Raw genomic sequence first — 11,327 nt, 5'->3', positions numbered from 1 at the left:
CCCCCCCCCCCCTATCTTCTCCCTTTCTAACTTACTAACTATCTTCTCAGATCTATGTTGTACACGGAAATTTCCTTCAATAAGAATTACATCGCTCTCAAATTATATTACTCTAGAATACATGTTTATAATTCATTCATTTTTTATTTAATTTATTATTGAAATAATAATGTGATTTATTGTTAGAGAAGATCTAAAGAAATATGAGATTATATATCGAAAGAACTAGAAAATTTATAAATCAAAATAAGTTAAAGCGTGAAGTTGATATTTGATAATAGATGCATTTGCTATATTCTAATAATTAGCATTATGTTGTTATTAGGTACATCAGCATTGCGTTATAACCCAAGGTACGGACAGACTGATGTTACGTCCGCCGCGCAGAGGCAAGGACAATTCGGCACCTTGACGAGGCGACATCGACCATCATTGGACTATGCCTCCGACACCGAGGCTACGTGTTCCAGTTCGCCGAAATCAGCGTATTACTATTATAGGCACAATATGAACAATCCATCTCAAAGCAGCGCCGTGTCACATTTAGCTACCCTATCGAGGTCACAAATCGGTCAGAGTTCCTCAGGTGGGTTGAAACAATTTATGAATTACATTCGCGATTTCGAAGTTATTTAGACTTACTCGCGATGAATAATACCTTCCTACGAATTCAATTTTCATGGGGTTAAATCACATAAGTAGTAAGCATTTAATTCTTCGACTTATAAGTTCTATCAAGTTATAATTGGAGAATCATATATAGATTTTGGAAATAGAGTTTGCTAATTATAATCACTGAATTGGAACATTCAGAGAACTATATAAACTTATTAATAAGCGTTGTACAAATCCACACGGATAACAGAGAATTATAACAGCCTTAAGGTTGTACATTCGAAACCTCCGGTAGAATTCATTTCTTCTTAAGTCAGAAATGAATTCTTCTCCATAGGTTTAAGATCAAATTCACTACCACGAAGCGGTCGGACGTTGCCCCAGCAGCCTGGTCTCAGGTCGGGCCTCAGCACGGTCGCGTCGGGCCTGATCGATCAAGAGGACAGCGACGGCGCATTATCAGCGCCGGAATTGCCTTCTATCAGACGTGACAGGGGTAAGCGTCAGATAATCAAGACAATAACCGGTAATGTAATCCGTGAAACTGTACTTTACGCGAACTAACCGTACCGATAAACAGGCAGGATACCGTCCTCACCGAGTGTATTCACGTCGGACGAGTACCGCGCCTGGCTGAGCCGCACGCCAAGTACCAGTGCTCTATACGAGCAGATCAGGGCAACTACAAGTAGACCACCCCGTTATACATACAGCGCCGAGAACATTCATGCAGCCGTCAATCAGGTAAACGTGAAATAAGCTGAGAGCAGTAAGCTCAGAGCTCTGACAATCGATTGGATTTGCTAATTTTGTTATCGCCACGAATAACTAGAATAGATTTTGCCTTCTTCTTTCTGATAACTTATTATTACATATATTAGCTTACTCGTCGAATAAGTCCGAAACCAACTTCTTAAGGTAAAAATGAATAAAAAATAATAATGTGTCCGAGAGAGATATGCGAAATGTATTTACATGTAAATTTTTCATTTTCTCTCAATGTTATCATGTAATCACATTAGCTTTATTTATAATTCTTTAAATGTTTGTTTAATTAAGCAGTATTAATTAAAATTCGATAAATAGTTTACAATTAGATAAAAATCAAACAAAAGGGTAAAAATAAATTAATAATCTAAAAGACAATAAAAAAATAAATTTATCTACTTAATTAGGTTTTAGATTTTTCGAATTTAGATGTAGGTTAATTATTACTACTTTTGACAGATTCTCATTTAATTTGTAGTTCTATTTTGAACTTAATAACACTAACCAAGCAGACATTTGAAAAGCTATGAATGCATGTTAATGAAGTACTCTGTATTTCTCGTTGGTTAATGTAGGGTGACTACGGCAGTTACGGTGCATACAGGCCGCTCTCGACTACGCTTGATCGCTTGTCGACGAGATCAGCCTCGGCTCAACAGGTCAATCTTGCGAATCTGAGAGCATCAACGGCGATTAGCTCGACATGCCATCGCGGTACAACGAATCCGAGGCCAGCCTCGGTGGCTTCGAGCGCGCGCACATCGCTGGCAGCCCAGAAAGCTTCACTAACAAGCTCCGCGAGTCAACGGGCGACATCGGTCAGAAGGATCAGGAACCTGTTGGATTTGGAGTCAACGAGGAGCATACCTACCCCAACGCCTACCAGAACTCAGGGTCAAATACTGCTAGATATTAATCCTGCGGGTGATTAGACAGTCTATCGCGTATCTGTCTACCGCCTCATTTCGTAAAATTGGGAGTATTGAAAGGTCATTTCATTTCACAGAATTCCTCAAATATAAAATAGAGAAGCCACCGACTGTGGGCACTCCGAGCTCGACGAGCTCGATTTTGAGCTCGCTCGGAGAGACGACTGGCGGTGATTTGGCAAGTGGAGTCAGCGGATTGTTATCGGTCCATCTTTTAGCGGGGCGCGGTCTCCGATCGACTACGACCTCATCGGCCGCCACTACACCTTCCACTCCCTCAGGCCAGCCGAATTTAGGTGCGTTAGCTGAAATAATCTATATGCTTGTACGTCATTTGAGATCGGCAAATGTCAATAAAATAATTATCATACTTTTCTACACTTGCCCCACTTTAATTTCAAACACGTGTAATGTTACAATTGTCAATCTCGAATATAAAAATTTTATGTTACGCTCTATGGAATAATTTTGTTTCAATAATTATATTTATTTGCGAAAAACTACAGCTAGTTGCGGCTTAAGAGACTTGTACTGCGTACTGGAGTGTGACAGGGTGCATAAAGCGCGCACGGTAGTGCGAACCGGCGATTTGATGTTTGACTGGGACGAAACCTTCGAGCTGGATCTCGTAGGCAATCGGCAGCTGGATCTGCTCGTTTATTCTTGGGACCCACAGTACAGGCACAAACTCTGTTACAAGGGATCGGTGCATTTGGCGAGTCTACTAAAGGAATCGCCAGAACATCAGCTGGCCGTCAAGGTTGAGCCACGTGGCACGATTTATTTAAAACTGCGGTACACCGACGCCCAACAAACTTTCCGTCGAAGGGGTTTGCCGGTCATATCCTTAGCTACGAGGGTAGCACCTCTCTTCGGAGTTGATTTGGATACAGTGGTAAGTTCTCTTTCTTATGATCATTTCTTTACGATGACAAATTATATAAAAAATAAAATTAATATAGACTCCTCAACAAAATATCAAAAAAATTATATCAGTCTTTAATTTTTAATCAAAGTTGTGCAGATTTAATATCTTCTTATAATAATTAGTTTGATAGCTTATTTAAATCTTAAGATGTAATAATCATTTCTTTTGTATTAACTAAATAGGTAAGTCGAGAAACCAAGACTGGTGGAGTTCCCGGTGGAGTTTCCACAGCTTTAGCGATGGGAATCCCGAATGTTCCAATTATTGTATGGCGTTGCGTCGAAGAGGTGGAGAGAAGAGGACTTGACATTATTGGTAAGTATCGAACAAATAATAATTTAAAAAATCGAGTTGTAGGTGTTCATGTGTATCCGTAACAAAAGCCATTGTTTTATTTCGTGCAATAGGTTTGTACAGACTATGCGGTTCGGCGACTAAGAAGAGGATACTTAGGGAAGCTTTCGAGAGGAACGCACGGTCCGTGAATTTGTCACCCGACAACGTGCCGGACATCAACGTCATTACTGGTAATATACCACAAAATAAGACATAAGAAAAACCGTTCAGAGAAAAATGCGAAGTGGCCGATTGTAACCGTGATCGTTTCTTTCAGGTGTACTAAAGGATTATTTACGAGAACTTCCAGAACCTCTCTTCACGAAGTGCCTCTACCAGATGATGGTCGATGCACTGGCCGTCTGTTTGCCGGACGACCCGCAGGGCAATGCTAAGCTTATGTTTAGTATACTAGATTGCTTGCCTAAGGTCAACAGGGTACGTATCTGTAAAATTTTATTTTAAATGCACATTGATTCTCTCTCTAATTAGAAAAAGAGAAATTAGATACAACGAGGCTCACGATCATATTCAGATTCTAATAACGTGTGTTATTGGTTGAATAGTGCACGTTGATTTATTTGCTGGATCATTTGGCGATGGTAGTGTCGCAGTGCAATAAAATGTCACCAGCAAGCCTCGCCGTTTGCTTCGGCCCGGTATTGATGTTACACTCGGAAGAAAACGGACCTTCACTAGATTTCCAACAACCAATCGCCGTGCTTAAGTATTTGTTGGAGATTTGGCCAGTTAAGTCAGGTAATGTACTCGTTCTTCATGAATCTACGTAAAAGGTTATTCTTTCGTACTTTACTCTTTCGCGAAATTAAGTCAATGATATATTGATATATATTTATATACTTAATTTAATATTGTTCTATTATATTTGGGTTTAGTTACTAATGTGCATTAAAAAAATATATTGGCTAAGAGTCGAGTAATTAGTAGCTAATTTCACAGACAGTTCGGAAGACTTCTTCAGTCGGTTCAACACTTCCTCGAGTTATGCCAGTAGTCGAGCGCAGCAGCAGTCAGCAGCATCTGCAGCAAGCGCAGCAGCAAGTGCAGCAGCAGCTGCAGCAACATGTGCAACTGCAGGGAACATTGGGACGCACAGGGCTGCCTTGGCAGCAGCCACCCTCACTTCATCATCAACCCCAAACTACGGTAGCCGCAGTCCTCGGGCCCTCCATTCGTCCTCCACCACCGGTCAAGCCTCGACAGGTAGGTCGCCAATAATTGTACGTTTCTCGCATGATTTGTCGTTGTTGTTCAAGGAATGTTAACCCTAAACAGTGAACGAGCAAGCTCTGGCCTTTTTTCCGTTACGTATGCTTCTCATTGAATTACAAATATTTATAAGATCATTTACCTTAAACTGTCTATGAAAATTTAAATACAGGAAATGTAGACTAGATCACAGTAACTTTAAGAATATACATGACCAATAATATCTTTATTAAATGGATTAGAACGAGTGTATCTCCTCAATACTTTTATGTAAGTAATACATTTTATACTGTTTAGGGTCAACTACATTGATTTTTTTGGTTCCCGCAAATTTGCATACTTGCGTAAATCTGCTTGAGCAATTTCAAACTTTGGAACCAAAAGAATCGATCGAGAAGACGCTTGCTAATATATGAATATTTTGAACGTATATACTAACAAGGTTAGTGACTCAAGTGTTCCTCTCCGATTTTGTGATGAGCTTCGAATATGTTGTTCTCTAGAAAATAAGGGGCACATTCTTTTATACATATTTAGTCTAGTAGCGCGAGTAGCTTCACGCTCTGAGCGGTTGACTTGTGAATCCGTGGATTCGGATTCGATCTCTACATATGCGGTTTTTTTCCGCATTTAAAAGAAATCACCACATTTAAAAGAAATCATCTTGTGATTAAAAGCACTAATCATCCCTCGGAAGGCAATGGCAAACCACCGAGAGTATCTTTGGCACGAGAACCTCTTCTGAAAAAAGGCCGTTTGGATCCGGTGTTAAAAACTATAGGTTTTTTTATAAAAAAAAATTGGAAAAAGATAAGTACAGCTATATATAAAATTTTTTAAAAAATTTGTTAATTATAATTACAAAGTACCTACTCTTGAACTACTTTTTCATACCCTAACGTCATGTGGGTTATTTAGTATAAAAATATATATTGGTATACTTATACAATATAACAATAAAAAATTTTGTTTGATTTTTTACAACTAATTTATTAAGAAAAATATAATGCTAGTATCATATTTCTCCTAACAAATCAGTTGTGAAAAATCGGCAAAAATTTTTTTGTTATACATCTCTAAATTTTAAACGGTTTTAAACTCAGATACTATATTGCTTTTTTTATGTAGCAAAATACAGAGGAAAACTTAGATTATTGAAATTTTGACTGTTCCTTAAAAGACCAATGGTTCACACAGGGTTAATTTCAAACATTTTTTTTTCATTCTTATTATTTCGACAATATTAGGGCCTGCGCACAATAGAGGAACAGGAATTAGATATTAAGATTTTAACCTATCAGAAACTGATTACATCGGAATACACGATTTCTGATAGGTTGAAATCTTAATATCTAATTCTTGTTCCTCTATTGTGCGCAGGCCCTTAGCTTCGAGAATATTGTCGAAATAATAAGAAGAGAAAAGAACTGACTTATTCGAAGAGGCGTTTCGCCCTTTAAAAGTGTATTAGGGTATAAAAAAATATGTCACTTATTTTTGTCTAGAAAACATTCAAAGCTCATCAAAATCGAAGGAAGATACTTGGGTCCCTTGTAAGTTTTCCTCCATTCTCGCTTCTTCTCACATCCTATGCATATTGAAATGTTGAACAGCATGGTAGACAAAATACCGATTCTATTTCTTTTTTATTCGCTTCGCAGACAACCTCAATCGCGACGCGCTTCCAAATAGAATCTATGCCATTTAGTAATTACTGATTCGCCCTGCTTACATGTTTTCAATCACGATGAGATTTCGATCAAAAACCTTCCATTTATCACGAATTCGCAAACGTTTTGGCATGTTTCAAGGAGTAGTCAATTTATAAAATTCGATCATTTCTCAATAATTAGTCATTCTCAAAAATAATTTCAAAAATTGTAATCACATCAGAATAAAAAAATTACAATATAAACTACTATAATGATTCATATAATTAAGAAAACTTATTCAATTAAATAGAAATTTTTACAAAAAATATTTAGAGAACAAACTAATTAAAAAAGAACAATTTATTTTTGAGAAACTTTTTTTTGTCAAGGATAACTTTTATTACTCTAAGAAACATATATTTATGCCCAATTTCTTCACTTCCAGATAAGTTGCGGATAACCTTATCCAGGAGATATCTCCATTGTATTCTGGGAGATATCTCTTGGATAAAGTTATCTAGAGGTGAAGAAATTGGGCATTAGTCGAAACGGTTTGTGTTTATCATTTATTGTTATTATCATTAATCATTATATGTCGCGATATAAATTTGTCAGGTTATGTACATATATTTCATATATATCATTTATGCAAAATGCCTTCGTGCATGTTTCAATGTCATTTCTATACCTCTCACGGGCATATATTGGGGATATGATTTCCATTTTGTGTATATAGTTTCGACGTCATTCCTATTATAATAACAATTTACGTTGTCTTCTTTATCTTTTTTCGTTTGGGCACGTATTCTTCAGAGCAAGCGCAAATTGCCGGCTCTACCAAACCGCTGACAGCACAGAGACGCCGCTTCTTGCACAGGTATCATCGTTATTATCGTTTTCATTATCGTGTACATCCGCCTTTAGTTCGTTGTCACATGCATGGCCCGATTCAGATATCAGAGAAACATTCATCATTCATGTAACTCTCTCATTCTACCTTTATGCCATCACGTTTTATACGATCTAAATGTCGCCAACATGCCGAGTATTTGTAAATACTTTTCCACGTTGATACAGCACATATTTTTGCGTATGCTCACAATTGCATTCTACTTCTACGACTGTCTGGTATTCGCGAAATTATGCAAAGCTGACTTGAAAACGATTTCGCAGAACTATGTATTAAAAATTTTCTTTGAAGGAACATATTAGATTTTATTCGCAATATGATTCAAGCAATTTTTTTTTTAAAGGTATAAGAAATAAAATGTAAATTGTAGTTTATAAGAATTTTTGACGGTGTAGATCCCTATATACAAGTTTTATATATTATTGAACTTATGGTTGGAAACTATCCTTCCGTAATACCAGAGAATATATATGTATATACAGTGTCATCCAGGAAATCATGATCAAGTGTTTCGAACATTTCAAGAAATTGTTTAAAAATATATTATTTTTAGCAGATGAAAAAATTATATTAATCTTTTAACTTTCGGTAGTAAACAGCTGTGGACATTTATTTTTATACATATAAATTTTATGCTCTCTCCTTTCTCTTCATTTCTTTTGTTTTATTACATCATAAAGTTCGAAACGTCTGATCAATCTTTATGAATTCCAACCGCATCCGGCGTCGAGCACGACTAACCGACGCACCTTGACGGTGGGTACATTTTGTTCGCGCAGGTGATAGTCTCGTCTCCCGGTTCACCTAGCAGCGAGGAGTCAGAGGCCTCACCAGAGCCGATTAACAAGAGCCTCTTGGGCAGTTTGGGATATGAAAAGAGCGACGAGACGACGACGACGACGACGACGACATCGAGTACGTCGGGTGGCATCGGCGTCGGCGCCGGTGCGGGCGTTGGCGTCGAGCAGGTGACACCTACAAGCAGCGTTGACACCGAGGAGGGTAATCCCCAGCATCCTGAGGAGGGCGAGAAAGGCGTTGAGGGTGACGTCGAAGCGAGCGATGACGATCGACATCAGCATATACCCAAGACGCACTAATTGTGACCCGCCGTCGTCGCGCGAGTGTGCGTAGCGAGCAACGGAGAGGCCACGGAGACGACGATTCCTCAAGAATGCAGACAAATTTGAGAGCTGCTTCATCAATTCGTACGTGTAGTATTGACAGAAGAACAAGCCGAAAGTTGAACCGGCTCAGAAAATAAACCGAATTTGCAGAAAGCGACTTAGTTAATTTCATTAAAATTGTTAATTTTGTAGGGTCATTTCATAAATATTCTCGAGTTTTCAGGGCTGAGATCGTTTAGCTCTAAATACGAGATAGGATGAGCATGTTAAAGTGATCTGGACGAAAGTCTCGCACGGTGCTATTCGATTCATAAGCATCTTCGTTACGCACCCCAAAGAGTTACGGTAGTTGATTGATTCCAGTTTATTATGTTGGGTATGCTTGCTCGCGAGGAAAAGTTGTTAAAGTTAAATGAGAGCAAAAAAAAAGAGGAAAAAGCGAATGGAGAAATGATCTAGCTCGGTCAGAGAAAGAGTGTCATTACATTATGCTGGAGCTCTGCTACGTAGTGAAATAACTATAGCGATAGTAATTTCTCCCTCGAATGTTACGTCTGGATTTATCGCCTCTTCTAATCGAAATTAAATTTCGTAAGAAATAAAATGCGATACGTAAGTACTATTACTGTATGTAATTAAATATAGCCGTAAAAAATGAAAGCGCTACTAAGATGATCGAGCAACCAAACGAAGAGGCGTGGATACTATGATTGTTACTCGTCGTAGGAAGATGAATCAGGAATCGATACCGTTCTGCCAGAAGGGACTTGGACCGAAGCCAAGTACTGTAAGGAGTTAAAGACACTTTACGTTACGTCACTGCTGGGAAAGCGACTCAAATAATTCAAACACTGCACATTCAATTCTCCATCATGTCACAGGAGTTTCTCCGAGAACACGTAATGGCCTTTCAAGTAATGGTCTCTCGAAGCAGATGTTAAATCGCAGATGGATTCATCACGCATACCTTGCCTTCGATGCCCTTTTCTGGGCCACTAAGGGGGAGGAAAAAGAAGAGAAGAAGATAAGAACGTTGTCCCTCCGCGTCGTCATCGTCGACATTACTAACATCAACACGATCCACATGAATACACAACACACAGAACTTAAGCGAGCCGATCAACAAAGAGAGGCGCACGTGACATACATAATAATCAGTTTATATGCGATATACTATATATACATATTATATATACATACGTAGACTAGTCACGATATTACGTGTGTGCTTTTGATAAAAAACTATTACTTGTAGCATTAGCTAGCTCTCGTATACAGAAACAAAAAAGATACATGAACAAACAAACTGATAAACAAACAAACAGCTAAACTAGATATACATAATATACATAAAAATGTTATACATACGTTGGAGAAGAGGGGAGCGCGAGGACATGGCGGCGTTTCTATATGTCGACAATAGGCGGATTCGTTTGGACATGTTGTGCGTATAGACATAATATCGGGCAATCAACTGGCTATTGTATCAATACCGGGCGATCAATTGTCCGAGATTGGGTCGCGAATGGTTAGAGGAGGTGATGCAGGGGAAAAGCCGCGGGAAGAACTGACCGAAAATGATAATAATTACGAGTAAACAGAGAGAAATGCTACGAATAATTACCTATACTTTTAAAAAGGGAACGTAAAAATGAGTAAAAAATAGCCAGTATTATTATACGTTTAAAGCTGTAAAACGACGATCGAACGAGAGAAAGAGTGCGAGAGTGAACAAATGAGAGCGCGAGAGAAGGGAGAGACGCGCGAATGGACTAATATTAAGATAACAAACGATTAGGTGGAAAAAAAGGAGAATTAAATGTAGACGCAGCCGTCGTCGCCGTGATTGTTGGGAACGATCGAGCGACGATGAAATCACGCACTACAATCCGAAGCGAAGCCACGAGCGCCCGATCGTAACTAATTCTCATAGTTATCGCTGTAATACATCGTTATCGCATGATCTCGCTCGTGGCTTGGTTCGTGGTGAAGAAAAAGAAGCATTGTAATCAGTATAAACACGCACGTATAAATAGATATTATACACATCCGCGTAATCACATCTTTCCGCACACAGTTAGCGTTATCGCGCGAGAATATTTAAGGGTTTAGGGCGAAGGGCAAGTCGACGGGGCGAGAGGAAGACGGAGAGAGGGGTAAAGTTTTAATTGAAGTAGCCGCGAAACCAAGACTAATTGTATAGCTGAATGTAACGTGTACATATATACGTATACATATACGAGTCGCAATCCTAGCTGTATTTCCAGCCCCAGACTGTGTGAATGTCGTTCGATGTGCTTGCGTGCCTGCGTGCGAGTGAATGCCGGGTACCGAGGTGTCCTCTTTCGTTTCCCCGCAGATTTAGGAATGAATTTTTCAAAGAAGCGAAAATTCCTCTTCGCAAAAATTAAGTTCGCGAGCAAAAGTCAATTCCTTCGTTTTTCCTGTTTTCGATATACTTCTCTCTGAACTAAAATTATTGGCAGGATGCTGTTATATTTTCGCTATGAATCATTGCTCACGAGAATCAAATAAAATATATATTAAGTACGATCTATTTTCACAATGCTATTGCGAATTTTCAAGTATAATACTTTGTTTATAGATATCATAAGTTTGCAATTTATGTCCTCGTTACACGTCAATTTTTTTCAATTGTAAATTTTGCTCCGATACTGTGCGATATTTTGATTAATCTACGTTCATTGTCGCAGGTGTCCCAAGTATGTTTTTAAATTAGAATGACTCACATCAGATTAAGGTGTCAATTAGTTCCTATCGTCTCTACTCGCTCGTAGAGGAATTGAATAGTGACTTTAAATAAAATAAATG

General features: G+C 38.5%; 1 protein-coding gene across 1 annotated transcript in view; it reads left to right on the top strand.

Moving 5' to 3' along the window:
- The window catches only part of RhoGAP100F (Rho GTPase activating protein at 100F), a 19,884-nt gene extending 9,038 nt beyond the window's left edge, over positions 1-10,846 (top strand). The window contains exons 8-19 of the mRNA XM_018519618.1: positions 326-586; positions 953-1,111; positions 1,196-1,359; positions 1,959-2,307; positions 2,390-2,608; positions 2,819-3,207; positions 3,423-3,555; positions 3,648-3,767; positions 3,854-4,014; positions 4,143-4,335; positions 4,541-4,800; positions 8,148-10,846. Of these exons, the coding sequence (XP_018375120.1) occupies positions 326-586; positions 953-1,111; positions 1,196-1,359; positions 1,959-2,307; positions 2,390-2,608; positions 2,819-3,207; positions 3,423-3,555; positions 3,648-3,767; positions 3,854-4,014; positions 4,143-4,335; positions 4,541-4,800; positions 8,148-8,468 (2,729 nt within the window). The 3' untranslated portion in view covers positions 8,469-10,846. The remainder of the gene's footprint in view (positions 1-325; positions 587-952; positions 1,112-1,195; positions 1,360-1,958; positions 2,308-2,389; positions 2,609-2,818; positions 3,208-3,422; positions 3,556-3,647; positions 3,768-3,853; positions 4,015-4,142; positions 4,336-4,540; positions 4,801-8,147) is intronic.
- The last annotated feature ends 481 nt before the right edge of the window (positions 10,847-11,327 follow it).

This window comes from Trachymyrmex cornetzi, unplaced genomic scaffold (assembly GCF_001594075.2).
Source record: "Trachymyrmex cornetzi isolate Tcor2-1 unplaced genomic scaffold, Tcor1.1 scaffold83, whole genome shotgun sequence".
NCBI lineage: Eukaryota > Metazoa > Arthropoda > Insecta > Hymenoptera > Formicidae > Trachymyrmex > Trachymyrmex cornetzi.
Note: the sequence above shows the minus strand (reverse complement) of the source record. Positions and strands in the feature narration are given on the sequence as shown.